This window comes from Oryzias melastigma, linkage group LG12 (genome assembly GCF_002922805.2).
Source record: "Oryzias melastigma strain HK-1 linkage group LG12, ASM292280v2, whole genome shotgun sequence".
In the NCBI taxonomy this organism is placed as follows: domain Eukaryota; kingdom Metazoa; phylum Chordata; class Actinopteri; order Beloniformes; family Adrianichthyidae; genus Oryzias; species Oryzias melastigma.
This window is the reverse complement of record NC_050523.1, coordinates 2,065,485-2,083,166: the sequence shown is the minus strand read 5'-3', so window position 1 is coordinate 2,083,166 and position 17,682 is coordinate 2,065,485. Positions and strand designations below refer to the sequence as shown.

General features: G+C 42.7%; 2 protein-coding genes across 5 annotated transcripts in view; both read left to right on the top strand.

The window, feature by feature from the left end:
• Nucleotides 1–5,289, top strand: part of scarb1 (scavenger receptor class B, member 1) — a 17,043-nt gene extending 11,754 nt beyond the window's left edge. For 2 of the 4 annotated variants that reach the window (XM_036214581.1, XM_024298778.2), the window contains exons 9-14: nucleotides 162–235; nucleotides 324–375; nucleotides 1,590–1,736; nucleotides 2,264–2,311; nucleotides 3,804–3,867; nucleotides 4,813–5,289. In XM_036214581.1, the coding sequence (XP_036070474.1) occupies nucleotides 162–235; nucleotides 324–375; nucleotides 1,590–1,736; nucleotides 2,264–2,311; nucleotides 3,804–3,867; nucleotides 4,813–4,820 (393 nt within the window). In that variant the 3' untranslated portion in view covers nucleotides 4,821–5,289. The remainder of the gene's footprint in view (nucleotides 1–161; nucleotides 236–323; nucleotides 376–1,589; nucleotides 1,737–2,263; nucleotides 2,312–3,803; nucleotides 3,868–4,812) is intronic. The other 2 variants (XM_024298781.2, XM_024298777.2) reach the window with 2 other exon arrangements.
• A 5,336-nt stretch (nucleotides 5,290–10,625) lies between these two features.
• On the top strand, nucleotides 10,626–16,740 carry LOC112163374 (titin). The gene has a single exon (XM_036214615.1). The coding sequence runs from the start codon at nucleotides 11,181–11,183 to the stop codon at nucleotides 16,653–16,655; it is 5,475 nt and encodes a 1,824-aa protein (XP_036070508.1). The 5' UTR covers nucleotides 10,626–11,180; the 3' UTR covers nucleotides 16,656–16,740.
• Nucleotides 16,741–17,682: the final 942 nt, after the last annotated feature.

Genomic DNA, 17,682 nt, shown 5'->3' with positions numbered 1-17,682 from the left:
TTGTTCTCATTGTTGGACCCATCTCCACTGCAGCTCAATGGTGGAACCAAACCAGAAACAGAATTTCCTTCTTTTGTTGTTTCTGGTTTTTGAACGCCGTCTGGAGACTTCTGCCGCCGTTTCAGGGAAACGTAATGTTCTGCATGTTTGTGTCCCGCCAGCTGACGGGGGTTCCCCTCAACGTGTCCATCCGCCTGCAGCTCAACCTCTACATCAAGAGAGTTTCAGGAATCACGTAAGGATCACTCCCAACTCTCTCATGACTCCACGAGCCGCCGCGCGTTTCCTGCTCTTCTCACACCTGAAGTTTCTGTACGTTTCAGTGAAACCGGCAAGATTTCTGAGGTGGTGATGCCGCTGCTGTGGTTCGAGGAGGTAAGACGCAGCGAACATTCAACCTGATGAAACACAACTCTTCATGTTTTAGCTAGTTAGCATCAGTTTAAACCTATTCTGTTATAGAAGCTTCATCAGAGTCCTCAGGATTCTGCAGAAACGACATTTCTGTTTAAATCATTAAGGAGAATATCACAGGAATAAAAACACATTATAGACACAATCATGACTGTCAGGATCATGCATTGTGTCTTCTAGAATCTTTTATTTTGAAATACTCTCATTTTAAAGACATGGATCATCAGCTCCATCATTCAGGAGTTTTTCTTCTGTTAAAACCTGAAGATAAATGTTCTTATTAAAGTGAACTTCTTCGTGTTTGTGATCTTGTTGGTTTCGGGGCTGCAGATAATAAACTGAAGTTGAGACAGTTTGGATGTTTTCTCCTGTGGTTGAAAACAGCTGATCAAAGATGAAGAACCATTTTCACTCATTTCCTGTAGCAGCGCTGACGTTTGTGTTCTCAGGTGGAGACGCCACAGACTTCTCTGTAGAGGAACTTCCTGCAGCTTCTTTCTGCTTGGTTTGCAGTTTGTCTGAACGTGTGGAGAGTTTTAGAAGAAGCTGAGTCAGCTGGTTAGGGGCGGAGCAAACGGGATCAGAGGACAGTTCAGGTCACAGATCAGGATCAGGATGTAAAGGAGGGAAAAGATTTCCTGATTTAAGAGGAAAACCAGAATTCACTCGTTGAGGAAAAACATTACTTTTCTCTGTAAAACACGAATCACTTTGTTTATTTATCTCTTTGTATGTGTGTGTTTGTGTGCGTCCATGTATTTGTTTGTGTGTTTTCTGTTTGTGTGTTTACGAGTGTCTTTGTGTTTGTATGCGAGTTTGTTTCCTACTGTGTCTGTGTTTATGTATTTATTTGTATGTTTATTTTTGTGTCCGTGTTTGTGTGCACATTTGTGTGTGTCTGCTTGTGTGTTTGTGGGCCTGAGTATGGACATGTGTGAATTTGCTTGTGTTGGTGTGTATATGCGTGCATGTGTGTGTATAAACGTGTGTGTGTAGATACAAACTTGAACCTTTTTTTGTGCAGTTGTCATCATCATCATCATCATCATCATCATCATCATCATCAGCTTTATTTATAAAGCGCTTTAACACAGAAGTTGTGTTTTTGTGTAGCTGTGTTTGTGTCGATAAAGTTTTGACTCCTGACCCCTCATGTCATCTCCCGTCCTCTCCAGAACGGCTACATCGATGGCCCCATCCTGAACACCTTCCGCACCAACCTGGTGGTCCTGCCGGCCGTCATGGAGTACCTGCAGTACATCCTCATCGCGCTCGGCCTCCTCACCGTCATCGTGGCGTCAGTGGTCCACCACAAAGTGAAGGTACGCGCCGCTCCACCCCCGGGCCGTCTGCATGAAGCCGGCATGGTCCCCCAGAACGGGAGGAGAGGGAGCAGGAGGGACTCGAACCCTCGTCCTGCTGAGAACACAGAGCGGTCTGCCGCTTCCTGTCTGGTTCCTGCTGAATCTGGAAGTTTAACACTGAATGAAAACCGTCTCCCTCTCCTCCCGCCTTGAACCTCTGAACCTGACAGACGTCGGCGGTAAAGTCCAACCCTCCTTTATCTGTCCGGGGGTGGGGGGGTTCCGTCAGCCGCGGGGGATCGGCGAGAGACGCTGACGGCGTCCGTCGGGCTCCTGCTCTCTCCACGCTCTTTTTGGTTCCAGCCAAACCCGTCCTGCTGGTTGTTAGAGAGCGAGCTCGCCGCTCTTATCGCCGTCTCGTTGAGTAACAAACTCTTTATGACCCCATAAACCCAAAAGTCAAGGTCGGCCCGCCAGCGGCCCGTGTTCTGAAGGTTTTCCTGGACTGTGGCGGCGTAACGGTGACGCCTGCTGTCTGTTTGCAGAGGTCCTTGAACGCCGCCGAGATCTCCAGCGTCACGGAGAACCCCGGGGTTCGTACAGCCGTCGTCCTGATCCGAACGGATCCGTTCAATCAGCCGGTGTTCTGATCCTCAAGCAATAGTTCATGATCATTTCAGAAAACAACGATATGATTCATGAAAAATCAGAGATTTGATTGAAACTTCAAACAGAAACTTTCATGGATTTATGTTGGAAAATGTTCCGGGTTTCCAATCAGAACCAAAAGAATCTGATGTTCTGAATGTCTTTACGAACCTTTCAGCTCAAAGCAGCAGCTTTTGACTGATGAATCCAAACCAGCCGTCCAGGTTCTGGGATTCACAAACGAGTGACAGAACCAGAACGTGGACCTGTGGGACTGGGTCCACGTCCCAAAACGTCCCTTTAGTTTTCAGTTTCCAGGTTTTCATGTCTCTGGAATTTTGACACAAAGTTCAAACTAGAAAAGTTGAAACGCCTGCGATAATGTTAGTGTGAATGTTTTTTCCTGAAAGAAGTCACTAAAGATGCTGAAGCTTGCAAATCCAAAGAGATTAGCAAAATGTTAAATTAGCTAAAAAAACTGGAGATGTTGTTAAAGAATTATGAAAGAGCGCTGAAGTTGACCCAAATATCTGAAAATTAAGTGAAATTGCTTAAAAATCTCTAATACATGTACATTTTGCAAAAATATTTAATTTGTTGCTTAAATATTTGCTAAACTCTAAATTAGCTTAAAAAAAGATTTCAAATTAGCCAAAAAAGCTAGCTTATTGCTTAAATACTAGCTAAACTCCAAAATAGCCTAGCATTTCTTAGTAAACTAAATTAGTCAAAAACGTTAGCCTGTTTCTAAAATATTAGCTAAATTAGCATAGAAAACCATAGTAGATTCCTAATTAGCCAAAAAGCTAGCTTATTGCTTAAGTACAAGCTAAACTCCAAAAAAGCTAAGATTTTAGCTACATGCTAGCTGTTTTGGCTACCTAAGTTTTTTTTTTTTTAATATAATATTTTAGGCTAGTTTGGCTTTTAGCTAATATTTTAGCTGGCTATCAGCTTCAGCGGTTTTAGCTATCAATTTCAGCGGCCAAATTCAGCTTACAGCATTTATTCACACTAGCATTTTCACAGGTAATGCTTTAAATCTAGTTCATAATTATGTTAAAAAGTTACATTTTTAAAGTTTTAAAAATGTAGTTTTAGAGTGTCCAATAAATGTTCATCCTGTTCGGCCCGCGACCTAAGGTGTGTTTTGATTTTGGCCTCCTGATTTTTTGGTTCTGTATTTTTGGTGAATCCTGTTCGACAGAATCTAAGCTCTCTGATCCGTTCTCGATCCTTTCTAATCCGTTTCCTCCTCCTCCACACCGATTGCTCCTCCTCCGATCAGTAACTGAACTTACCAATCACACGTTCTCCAAATTAACCGCATGACTGACTCGGCTCCGACCCGAATCCTGCACGACTTCCGGCCCGCCTCCCCGTATCAGACGTGTGTTGTGCTTGGCTCACGTGTAAGGCGCTGTGGTCGTGTTCTAGGCCTCGGCTAACGGGCAGGTAAAAGGCTCGCACGGCTCTCAGGAGAAAAGTTTGAGCGCTGCAGGTGGGTCCACACGTCAAGACACGCATACATACACCTGATCCTACGGAGGGCTAAACGGAACTTAAGGAAATCAATATATACACCATTAAATTAATAAATAAATATGTCCTTCATTTTTTAAAATTGGCATTAAATAAATGAAAGTAGAAATAAATATTTGAATATATGTGGCATTATCCGTTACATAAATGTGTCTTAAATCATTTTAAATAGAATTTTAATTAAATATTGACACACTTTTATTTATTTAATGCCAATTTTAAATAATTTATTAATTGATTTAACCTTAAATATTTTTATTTTAATTAGTCTCTTTTAGCTCCTACTGAGCCATGAAATAATTACATATAAAATATTTAAATGTGCTTTTTAATGGCTATTTTAAAATTATAGTGCCATATATATTTAAACTTTAAATTTGTTTATTGATATCCAATTCATTGATTTAATGCTAATTTTAAATATTTAATGACTCATTTATTTAGTAATTTAAAATTACATATTTTATTGTGTTTTTAATAACTATTTTAATATTTTAAAACATTTATATTTAAATATTTATATATTGATTTCCACTTTTATTTATTTCATACTAATTTTAAATAATTAAAAACAGATTTATTGAATTTAATGGTGTATATATTTATGTCCCGTTTAGTCCTCCATAGATTTCTCTTTATATTGTCAAGACATTTAAGGCTTATAAACTTAAACGCTCATAGAAAGATTTAACAACAAAAATCTTTTTACATCAGATGTAATCGATCTCATTGTGAAGCACGGTGACGGAGGGTTCATGATGTGGGCCGGTTCTGATGATAAAATCCTTTTCTGTGGGAGATTCCGGCGGTTTCTGTTTAGTTGAGGATGTTTTAACTCCTGGTTCCGTTTCAGCGTTTCCTCCAGCGCATCAGCAGAAACTCAGACGGTTTTGTGGTTTTTCAGAGAAATGAGGGCGCCGCTGCCAACGCCGCCGCCAGCCGAAGCTCTCGGACGGACGAGCGAACCCCTCTGCTGCGGGACGACACTCACAAACACAGCCAGCTGGCAGACGCGTCCAGATGAAACGGAGGACAAGGCGGAGCTCGCCTTTTTAAAGCCGCATCCGTGTTTGCGGAGTTTTTTTATGGTCGTTTTATTTCAGATGAAAATGTTTCATTTTAGACAAAAGTTGCTTTTAACGAGGGAGGCTGTTTGTTTAATCACTGCCAAGGATTCAGCGTCTTCCGCCTCGGTGCCTTCACGGGAGTTTCGTCCGAACTCCAGCTTCTCGTTTGTAAATATTTTACGCTTCTGACTTTGGAAGCGGAGCCACTGCTGTTTGTTTACTGCGGCCGTCCGCCGTCTGTGGAAATGCATGTTTGGTGTTGCACACCTACTCACTGTAAAATAATTAAAGAAGCGGAAGAAGTTTGAATGAAACCCGTCTGAGTGTCTTTGATCTCTGGAGGCTCCGCCCCCTCAGGTGTTTCCATTAACTCTATGGAGCTAAAACGTCGGGAGATATTCGGTCCTGCATCAGCTTCGTGGAGGACGCCACCTTGAGTCTGAATCTGACGGGACAGTTTTCTGATTCCAAAGAATCTTTTATCCGGAGATTAGATTATCCTAATCCTAATCTCAGCCTGCAGCATTGATGTTTAAAGTGGTGACAGTGCCATCAGTTAAACATTTACTGACCACCATTTAGAATTAAAGCCACTTTAAGCTCCTCCTCCTCTAGTGAGTGGGTGTGTCCTTGATGGTGGCCCCGCCCCCTTAAAAACAAGGGGATTTAACACCTTTCATTTGTAAAATCAGCATTTTTATGTCTTCTGTTGCATCTTGGACCTGATTGCATGGCGGAGGCGGGGTCTAACCTGGACAGGTTTCTGTCCAATCACAGGGCTTTTAAATTCTTAACATTGTTCAGGTTTACCTCCAACCTCGAGCTGCTTAGGACAAAACACAACAATCAACTGAGGAAACGTCAGGAGGTGTCTCCAAAAGTAACTGATCTGGACATTTGGAGATGAGATTTTATTTTATTTTTTTCAATTGTTTTGGCATTTTTTTCAATCATCTTTCTAAAAAATATGTTTTAACCTTCTTTCATTCTTTCTTTCAGTTTAATTTCACCTACAGTTTGTTTTCCTTCCCATCAGCATTTTTGCTCAACATCCTGTTAAATTGATCTTTTTAAGTCTTTTTTTTATTTTGCCTGAGCGCGTAGAAGGTGAGAAGCTTCCTTTATTCCAGACTCTTCAGTGAAGATCTGACAGCTGAAGAAGACCGGAGTACCTGAAAGTTCCCTGAAGGTAAGAAGCTCCGATGGTAGAGCCACAAACGATTATTTTAATAGTCGACTAATCACCGATTATTTTTTCCGATTAGTCGACTAATCGGGTCACGCATAAAGTGGATGTAAATCACACATCTTAACCAACATTAGCTTTAAACTAACTAAAAACTAGATATATTCACATTAGCATTACCTGTGAGCTGAATTTGGCAGCTGAAGATGCTGAAATTGATAGCTAAAAACGCTAAAGCTGATAGCCAGATGAAATTATAGTTAAAGGCCAAATTACCCTAAAGAATTTAATAAAGCCTTAGTTAGCCAAAACAGCTAGCATGCTGCTGAAATATTAGCTGAACTCAAAGTTTAGTTTGTTCTCCATAAACCTGCAGCTGATCTGATCAAGCTCTGATTGGTCCATAATCTGCTGGTGTGAGTTGAAGTCTGGGTCTAAGAACCCTTCAGATCCAGAGCATGAAGATGTTCAGCGATCTTTGTTCAGGGAAGAACCACTAGATGGCGCCAAATTTCAAGTTTTGGGTTGACCTGAGACCTGAAGGGGGATTTCAGCCTGATGGAGACATCAGAGGTTCTTCTTCTTCTAGAGAAGCAGCTCCTGAACGTGCTGACGGAGCTGAAATAGAAAGTTCTCCTTCACGTTTGGAGAAAATGCTATTTTCTTTTATATGTCAGTTTTTATTCATGCCACAAAAGAAGCATAATTCATGTTTACTAAAAAAAAGAAATAGTAATGAATGCACAGCAGTATCAAAATAAAACTTAAGTTTGGATCAGTGGAAAACAAGCCCAGATGGCTCTTCGGTCGCAGACCCCGGTTTATGCCATCACCACGAATCATCGGATTTTGATGCAGTATAACGTGGATTTACATATCAGCTTGGCACCAATATTTAGGGCTGGGCATCAATTAGAATACAATTCGATTCAATCATTCAATTCAATTTTTGAGCTTACAGATTTATACACATTTGTTAATAAATACATTAATAACCTACTATATGTTTTGAATATATTTACATTAATCTGATCCAGTTCAGATACTGTAAATGTATCAGTGAAATAATGAGATTGTTAATATCATACATGGATTCTCTAAAGGAGAAGTTCTAACGAAAATGTTCATTAACATTGGAAACATTGTTCTGCTTCTCCTGGAGGACGTTTCAGTTTGACCACTAGGTGGCGCTCACACTATAGAAGTACACCTTATTCCAGAAAAAGAAAGTATGAGGAAAAAACCCTCAAATAGTCACTTTAAAAATATTTCCTTAAAAGTTGACCAAGCGTTAGCATTAGCCGTCCTACGGGAAATATCATTAAACGTTAGTATCAAGCTAGCGGACTTTAGCTTATGTGCTAAATTGGTTTGTTTTTATGACTCGATTATTGATCTATTAAGCTTAAATTGATTCAAATCGATTATTGATTTTATTAACCCCGCCCCACTGATACGCACCATACAATGAACATAAAGTGTTGCAAGCCGTTTTTCAACTACACCCCCCAGACCAGGCTATGCCTCGTGGGCTACGAGCCTGGAGCCACGCCCTGCGGCTTCACCTTAGCCAAGTCCAACTGGAGTCGCATCAAACAGATCATGGCGCTGCACGGCAACAGACCCATCCGGCTGGTGAAGCAGCCAAAGGCAGCGGCCAGGACGACATCGCCCCCCGGCACCACCGCTGCCACGGAAACGCAGGCCAACTCCCAGAACGCAGACCGACTCAGGCGCCTGCGACTCATGCGTCTGCGCAGGCTGCGCCAGCAGCAGAGGTCGCACATACTCAGAACCACAACAACAATGACGACGACGACAACAGCAGCGCCTAAAACCAAGACGACCACCTCCTGGTACGACCCGTCCTTCGACAGCTGGCTGACGGAGAACCCGTTTGACAGCTTCGACTCGCAGCCAACGCAGGACTATCCCTTTGAACACACCTTTGACTGAACAGCAGCAGCATCTGAATGAAATATTTGATTAAAAAAGTCAAAGTAGGAATAAAAAGTCTCTGCTGAGCAGAAACTTCAGGAAATGAGAACCTCCAGAACTTTCTCTGCTTCCATCACTTTCCTAGCTTCACAGTGTAATAGCAGGCTTCAGTGTAACTGATGTTAGAAATAAAAAATGACCTTATTTTTGAAGTGTTCGGGTTTTTTGTCGGTAAACAAAAACCCTCTGTTGCTAAGGAAATCCAAACATTTACTTTATCCGTTTCTTTTAAAATTGACATTGATCTAATTGTCAGTCCCAGTTGACCAAAAAAATTAAATGGTTGCTATGGAGATAAACCAAAAGAAGACCGGCATTTATAAAGATGACTTTTGTAAATCTTTTACGTGTTTGGAATGTCTGAGATTATTTTGTTACACGATATTAAATCTTATAGAGTGTAAATAATAGAAACATATTTTCCACTTTCATCCAGGAAACAAAAACATTCCAAATGCTTTGGTGAAACTTTTTTAAATTGATCAGCCACATTCAAAAGGTCTCTCTAGGTCATGTGTGTCAAAGTCACGGCCCGGGGGCCGGATCTGGCCCTCTGGGTAATTCTATCCGGCCCTCCAGATAGTTTTATTTTATTGCGTGGGGGGGCGTGGCTACGTTGTGGAGGCCAGTGTGATGTCACCGGTCCTCTCAGGACTGACCCAGGGACCTCACAGACACTAAAGACTTCAGAATGCTAACCGTCGAGCAAAAACGAATCCAACTTTAGAAAATAAAACGTTGACATTTGTTGGGTTTTAGGACGACGTTTTTCGTTGTTTTTGTTCATTTTTTAGTAGAAATACAGATTTTTTTATTCTCTGCAGAAACAGAATCCTGACTGTGTTCTGCAGACAATCCTAATAAGACATTTCATCCAAAGACCATATGAATCCATCTGGACTGAACTGACTGCAGACTTTATGATCAGACTGATGTTAAATTGGAAACAAAGCGATGACTTCCTGTTTACAGATTCTGGATGTTTGTGAAATGTTGGGATGTTCTGGATTTTTCTATTGGAGTCAAAAGGAGCCAAACCGTTCAGAGACAAACGTCTTGTTGTGTCGTCGCTGCGTCGCGTCACCAACAGGAAGTTCAGACGTCCCAAAGATATCCCAGAATCCTTTGCTCCTCTTCAGGCTCATCTGCAGACCAGGAATCTGAAACGAACAGAAGGAAGGTGAAACGAACCCAGACTGAACTTTTACCGGCTGTTTTCTGCTGTTTCTCTGTGGAGTCAAAGCTGGTTTCTGTGGAGACCTTCTGAGCGAGCAGATCTTCTCCGCCGCTCAGCGCCGCCGTCTGCTGTTAGTGCAACGATCAAAGCTGATTGAACTCCGGAGGTTTGATCTGAAATCATGGATGTTTCTGTTCCATCAGTCGTGTTCAGTTCTCTCTCTGTTGAGTTTTAAAGGTTTTTCTTCTCACCAACATCCGTCCATTGAATGAATCCATGAAAACGGTTCGTTTGGAGCACACTGGCGGTAATTCCACTGCCAGCCGCCATCAGCAGGAATGAATATTTTTAAGTGTTTAGTCAGTTACTTAAAAGCAGCAGCTGGAGTGCACAGAAAGAAGTCGGACTGAGTTCTTAGGGTCTCTCTAGGATCGACCTTGAGCTCATGGAAAACAGGAACGAACTTGACGAACCGCAAAAAACCACAGAAGAAGAACTGGATGTCACATCCTCAATGTAAGTCAATGGGACTTTGGCCTTTTTGCATCCCAGTGGTACTTCCTATATGGAACACGCAGGTAGGGGGGCTTGCTCTGTCCAGTTATTTTATATACAGTCTATGGCTACACTGTATGGAGCTAGCAAGCTCTGCTGTAGAGAGTCTAGAAAATATTGTGCATTCTCCTGATTTTCATATTGCAGAACAGATTGTGATTCTCCTGATGTTCATATATTATCAGCTGAGATTCAAAGTGGTTCACTTTCCCGTGAGAACCAAGGTCACTACCCTGCAGAAGGATGTGGGAGCTGCCCATCTCCAAAACGTGTGAACCCAAATTGTTATTACCTTATGAGGACACAGAAACTTCCGCCTGAAATATGATTGGATATGCAAATGCCTGAAATGCTTATGTCATCTGTCAATAAAACCAGCCTGTTGCTTCCGGATGACAGGATTTTGAAACACAGAGTTGTGCAGAATCTAATCCTCCCGCGGCAAAGGTGAAACGTACAAACGGGGTTTGTCTGAATATCACCCTTATCTGAACAGCGTTCCTTCCTCCGGACCCACCAGAAAGAGAACTGGGAGTTCTGCTTTCAACAATTGCTAGCGAGCTAGCGACCGTCGCTGTCCACCGGACGGCTGGCTATCGTAGCGAGCCAATCCACTGAGTGTCCATTTAAGCCAATGTGGACAAATTAAATTGGGGCCAACATTTACTGCCACTTTTAAACCATATAGGACCCACCTGGCCTCACTGTTATCAATTTCGACCGTGACGCTTCCTGACGCTCCTTCCGGGTCCTGAACTGAAGCGGGAAAGTGTCTCCAGACCTTCGACGTTTCCTCCAAACATCTCCGCCTCCTGACCGCGTCACGCGGGCATTTTACAATCAATCGAAACCATTTTTTATCGATAGTGATCGGTAGAGTCCAGAGACAGATTCCGCCTGTTGGCGCCGCTTCCGCTTCTGCGCAGAAGCGTCCCGCCGTCGAACTGCGGCGCTGAAGAGGAGCCGCCAGTGCGCATGCGCGGATTTGAAGCCGCTCGTAAATCGTCATTTGTGACGCATTATTACGCAGCAATAACACGCAGCACGTAATACGACGTCCAAAATATGACATCAGAACGACTCTTATCTATGAAATATTATGTCATATTCCAGATTAACTATCGACATGAGGCTGTATGACATCATCACCAGACCCCTGAAAAACCCTTGAGCTTCAACGGACTAACTATCGAAGCAACACAAACAGCAGAAGCTGAAAACTTTAACCCACAGCAGAAGCTGAAAACTTTAACCCCACGCAAGTAAAACTACCAAAACAACATTTGAAAATGTCTGTCAATGATGTGTTGATCAGTCAGATTGAAACCATTGGTAACAATCTGTCCGACATGAAGGACTTGAAGACCACCCACAAGAGTCTGAAGAAGCAGAGAAAAGCTGCTGCTCAGAAAAACAAGGAGCTGGTCAAAACTCTGAAGACTTTGAACAAAGAAGTCCAAAAACAGAGGAAAATCCAGGAGAAGTGTGACGCAGAAAAACAGATAATCAATGATTTCTCTGAAAGCTTCAGAGAAATCAGAGAGGAAATGGTCACTCTGGAATCCAAACGTTGGATCCCAGAAGAGCTGAAACTGGAGCACGAAAGGGTGAAAAACCAAAGAAAAAACATGGAAAAGATTTCTGCAGTCCTAAAAAATGAGCTGCAGAAGTTACAAAGGAAAGTCGCCCGCCAAACACACCTGGAAATCGATTATAAACTAGAGTTTAATCATTTCCACGCCTTGGAAGAGGAGACAAGAGATCTCAAAGAGAAAGTCATGGAGCTGCAGAAAGAAATCTCCGAACGAGACCAGATGAGAGAAGAGTACCCCACAATGGTTAAAGAAAAATACCGTTTGGAGGAACTCAAAAAAGAGTTGCAGTCGGAAATTTCAGAGCTGGAAGAGCAACCGAACGGTGCAGAGGAACTCACCGCCCTGCATCACTATCTTTCCAAACAGCTGCAGGAACTCAGAGAAGAAACTCAAGAGCTGCAGAAAAGACGAGATGAAGTCGGAAAGTCTCTTCAGGAAGTAAAAGAAGTGGAGTCTGCATGTGAAATGCTCAAGGCAAAAACAAAGAAAGCAGTTCAGATGAACTCTGATCTCTCAAAGGAAATCAGAAAACTGCAAGATGAAATCAGTAGTTTTCATGATTTGAAGGACAGACTCATCGCTGCCAAAGAGGAAAGTGACAGAAAGAAGGAGGAAACGGTCTCTCTTCAAAGAAAAATCAGAGATTTAAACATCCAGATTCAAGATTTCCAGCAACAAACTGGCATTCTTAGTCAGGAACTTAAAAATCTGCAAAACCAAAGTCAGACGAGAGACCAAATGAAGGAGAGCTATTCCACAATGATGGATGACATCTTCCGCATGCAGAACCTCCAGTTAAGTCTGGAATCTGAGATCACAGATCTAAAAGTTCAAGAAATTGAAGCTAAGGAATGGATCGAAGAGTACGACCAGCAGAAGGCTAAAGCAGATCTCCTTAAAAAGGAGACCCAAGACCTCCAGAAAACTAAGGAGGATCTGACCAAGTCCATCAACCACCTGAAAGATCTGGAATCTGCATGTCAGGACATAAAAGCAGAAAAAGAGACAACGGTCAGAAGAAACATGGATCTCACCTTGACAGTCACCAAACTCCAAGAAGAAATCAATGGTTTTGATGATGTGCAGGGCAAAATGAGTGCAGCACAGTTGGAATGTGATGCTGTTAAGAAAGACACCAAACATCTTGAGCAGACAATCCAAGGTTTACAAGATCAGATTAAAAATTTCCAGCAGAAAACGGACATTCTTAATCTGGAACTTGAAAACCTGAGAAATCAACGTCAGACAAGAGACCAAATGAGGGAGAACTATTCCACAATGAAGGATGACATCTTCCGCATGCAGAACCTCCAGGTGGATCTGGAAACTGAAGTCAAATGTCTAAAAATTAAGGAAATTGAAGCTCAAGAATGGGTTAAACAGTTCAACCAGCAGAAGGCTAAAGCAGATCTCCTTAGAAAGGAGACCCAAGACCTCCAGAAAACTAAGGAGGATCTGACAGAGTCCATCAACAGCCTTTGCTTGATCCAAGAAAAAGAGGAAACAGCGACCACAACAAGCCTCCAGGAGATTTCATCTGCTCCTTCAGAACTTGAAAATAGTTTTGTCAAAGAAGCGGAAGATACCGGGAACACGGAAGAAAAAGTCTCCGTCAAAGACGTTCAAGTGGTGGAAAATTCTGACTCCTCATTGGCTGATAAGGAGGATGAGAAGGATGAGGAGAAAGTCACTTTAGTTGAAGACTTCTGGAGTGACATTTCAGATGATGAGGAGGTTGAAGAGGTTGATTCTGATGAAGAGACCCAGGAATCTTCAGATGATGAAGAGGATGAAGAGGTTGATTCTGATGAAGAGACCCAGGAATCTTCAGATGATGAAGAGGATGAAGAGGTTGATTCTGATGAAGAGACCCAGGAATCTTCAGATGATGAAGAGGATGAAGAGGTTGATTCTGATGAAGAGACCCAGGAATCTTCAGATGATGAAGAGGATGAAGAGGTTGATTCTGATGAAGAGGCCCAGGAATCTTCAGAGGATGAAGAGGTTGATTCTGATGAAGAGGTCCAGGAATCTTCAGAGGATGAAGAGGTTGAAGAGGTTGATTCTGATGAAGAGCCCCAGGAATCTCCAGATAATAAGGGAGATGAAGAGGTTGATTCTGATGAAAAGACCAAGAATCCTTCAGCTGACGAGGAGGATGAGAAGGATGAGGAGAAAGTCACTTTAGTTGAAGACTTCTGGAGTGACATTTCAGATGATGAGGAGGTTGAAGAGGTTGATTCTGATGAAGAGACCCAGGAATCCTCAGATGATGAAGAGGATGAAGAGGTTGATTCTGATGAAGAGACCCAGGAATCTTCAGATGATGAAGAGGATGAAGAGGTTGATTCTGATGAAGAGACCCAGGAATCTTCAGATGATGAAGAGGATGAAGAGGTTGATTCTGATGAAGAGACCCAGGAATCTTCAGATGATGAAGAGGATGAAGAGGTTGATTCTGATGAAGAGACCCAGGAATCTTCAGATGATGAAGAGGATGAAGAGGTTGATTCTGATGAAGAGACCCAGGAATCTTCAGATGATGAAGAGGATGAAGAGGTTGATTCTGATGAAGAGACCCAGGAATCTTCAGATGATGAAGAGGATGAAGAGGTTGATTCTGATGAAGAGACCCAGGAATCTTCAGATGATGAAGAGGATGAAGAGGTTGATTCTGATGAAGAGACCCAGGAATCTTCAGATGATGAAGAGGATGAAGAGGTTGATTCTGATGAAGAGACCCAGGAATCTTCAGATGATGAAGAGGATGAAGAGGTTGATTCTGATGAAGAGACCCAGGAATCTTCAGATGATGAAGAGGATGAAGAGGTTGATTCTGATGAAGAGACCCAGGAATCTTCAGATGATGAAGAGGATGAAGAGGTTGATTCTGATGAAGAGACCCAGGAATCTTCAGATGATGAAGAGGATGAAGAGGTTGATTCTGATGAAGAGACCCAGGAATCTTCAGATGATGAAGAGGATGAAGAGGTTGATTCTGATGAAGAGACCCAGGAATCTTCAGATGATGAAGAGGATGAAGAGGTTGATTCTGATGAAGAGGCCCAGGAATCTTCAGAGGATGAAGAGGTTGATTCTGATGAAGAGGTCCAGGAATCTTCAGAGGATGAAGAGGTTGAAGAGGTTGATTCTGATGAAGAGCCCCAGGAATCTCCAGATAATAAGGGAGATGAAGAGGTTGATTCTGATGAAAAGACCAAGAATCCTTCAGATGACGAGGAGGATGAGAAGGATGAGGAGAAAGTCACTTTAGTTGAAGACTTCTGGAGTGACATTTCAGATGATGAGGAGGTTGAAGAGGTTGATTCTGATGAAGAGGCCCAGGAATCTTCAGAGGATGAAGAGGTTGATTCTGATGAAGAGGTCCAGGAATCTTCAGAGGATGAAGAGGTTGAAGAGGTTGATTCTGATGAAGAGCCCCAGGAATCTCCAGATAATAAGGGAGATGAAGAGGTTGATTCTGATGAAAAGACCAAGAATCCTTCAGCTGACGAGGAGGATGAGAAGGATGAGGAGAAAGTCACTTTAGTTGAAGACTTCTGGAGTGACATTTCAGATGATGAGGAGGTTGAAGAGGTTGATTCTGATGAAGAGACCCAGGAATCTTCAGATGATGAAGAGGATGAAGAGGTTGATTCTGATGAAGAGGCCCAGGAATCTTCAGAGGATGAAGAGGTTGATTCTGATGAAGAGGTCCAGGAATCTTCAGAGGATGAAGAGGTTGAAGAGGTTGATTCTGATGAAGAGCCCCAGGAATCTCCAGATAATAAGGGAGATGAAGAGGTTGATTCTGATGAAAAGACCAAGAATCCTTCAGCTGACGAGGAGGAGGAGAAGGATGAGGAGAAAGTCACTTTAGTTGAAGACTTCTGGAGTGACATTTCAGATGATGAGGAGGTTGAAGAGGTTGATTCTGATGAAGAGACCCAGGAATCCTCAGATGATGAAGAGGATGAAGAGGTTGATTCTGATGAAGAGACCCAGGAATCTTCAGATGATGAAGAGGATGAAGAGGTTGATTCTGATGAAGAGACCCAGGAATCTTCAGATGATGAAGAGGATGAAGAGGTTGATTCTGATGAAGAGACCCAGGAATCTTCAGATGATGAGGAGGATGAAGAGGTTGATTCTGATGAAGAGACCCAGGAATCTTCAGAAGATGAAGAGGATGAAGAGGTTGATTCTGATGAAGAGGCCCAGGAATCTTCAGAGGATGAAGAGGTTGATTCTGATGAAGAGGTCCAGGAATCTTCAGAGGATGAAGAGGTTGAAGAGGTTGATTCTGATGAAGAGCCCCAGGAATCTCCAGATAATAAGGGAGATGAAGAGGTTGATTCTGATGAAAAGACCAAGAATCCTTCAGCTGACGAGGAGGATGAGAAGGATGAGGAGAAAGTCACTTTAGTTGAAGACTTCTGGAGTGACATTTCAGATGATGAGGAGGTTGAAGAGGTTGATTCTGATGAAGAGACCCAGGAATCCTCAGATGATGAAGAGGATGAAGAGGTTGATTCTGATGAAGAGACCCAGGAATCTTCAGATGATGAAGAGGATGAAGAGGTTGATTCTGATGAAGAGACCCAGGAATCTTCAGATGATGAAGAGGATGAAGAGGTTGATTCTGATGAAGAGACCCAGGAATCTTCAGATGATGAGGAGGATGAAGAGGTTGATTCTGATGAAGAGACCCAGGAATCTTCAGAGGATGAAGAGGTTGATTCTGATGAAGAGGCCCAGGAATCTTCAGAGGATGAAGAGGTTGAAGAGGTTGATTCTGATGAAGAGCCCCAGGAATCTCCAGATAATAAGGGAGATGAAGAGGTTGATTCTGATGAAAAGACCAAGAATCCTTCAGCTGACGAGGAGGATGAGAAGGATGAGGAGAAAGTCACTTTAGTTGAAGACTTCTGGAGTGACATTTCAGATGATGAGGAGGTTGAAGAGGTTGAAAAGGCTGATTCTGATGAAGAGATTCTGTCCTTGAACCCCCAAAAAGAATCAGACCTCCTCAAAGAGCTCAAGGATGTGAAAGGTTCTGATATCTTGAAGACCTTGGGACAGTTGTGGAAGAGACCAAGCCAAGAGGCAGAGAAAGCTAGGAAAGGTTGGTCTAGTTTCTCAACTAAAACCAGTAGGAAAAATCTTTAGTTAGAAAAAGATAAAATTAGAAAAGTAGGAAAAAACTTTAGTTAGAAAAAGATAAAATTAGAAAAGTAGGAAAAAACTTTAGTTAAAAAGGGGATCAACTTAGAAAGTAGGAAAGCCCTTTTTATAACATTAGATTATACAAACTATTAGTAAGTTTAGGGTTTGGTTTGGGTAAACAAAAAACATAAAGTATCTGGGATATTTCAGATACTTTCCATTTTTAATGCAACCACATGGGGGCACAACTCAGTGCTCGCATGTGCCGGTCCCAAGTCCGGATAAATGCAGAGGGTTGTCGGATGTGAATCGGACATAAAAAATAAACAAATCAATCATGAACAGAACTTTCTGTCGTGGCCCGCTTAACAACGAGCGCCGCTGGTGCTGTTGACCCACAGGCTGGAACTAGGACTACGGTTGGTGGAGGAAGGACAGCATGAAGGCGCCACAGTGAACTTGCTCCTTTTGGCGCTTCAAAAAGTGTGTTCATAAACTACAAACAGATTCTCCTGACATGAATTCATGTGTGGGAGGAGCTACCCAGCCAGCTAGGCAGAGTGGGCCGCATGGGGTTTAAAAGTGTGGGCCCCAATTGGGTTTGTCAGCGGTTGATGTGGTGGACCCTCCTGTGTTTGTCTACGTTAGCTTAGGTGGGTACTCAGTGGGTTAGCTCGCTACGCTAGCCAGCCTCCTGGTGAACGCCATAGCATGCTAGCAAGCTCCACTGTCCCAAACTAGCCAGCTTCGCTGTATCAAGCTAGTGATCTCAGCTGTAGCGATCTAGCGATCTCCGTTGTCCACGGGGCAGCTGGCCAGCGTAGCGAGCTAACCCACCGAGTGTCCACTTAACCCAATGTGAGCTAACACAGGAGGGTCCACCACGGAAACTATGGACAAACCCATTTGGGGCCACATTTCCTGCCCACTTTTAAACCCTGTGGGCCCACTTGGCCGTGCTGGCTGGGTACTGCCAACCTTTACCTGAAGGCATCATTGCTACATTATGGAAGACATGGGTTTATTTCTC

Bases quoted from the DNA above. Each gene is read 5' to 3' on its own strand.
- LOC112163374 (XM_036214615.1), top strand. From the start codon at position 11,181: ATGTCTGTCAATGATGTGTTGATCAGTCAGATTGAAACCATTGGTAAC.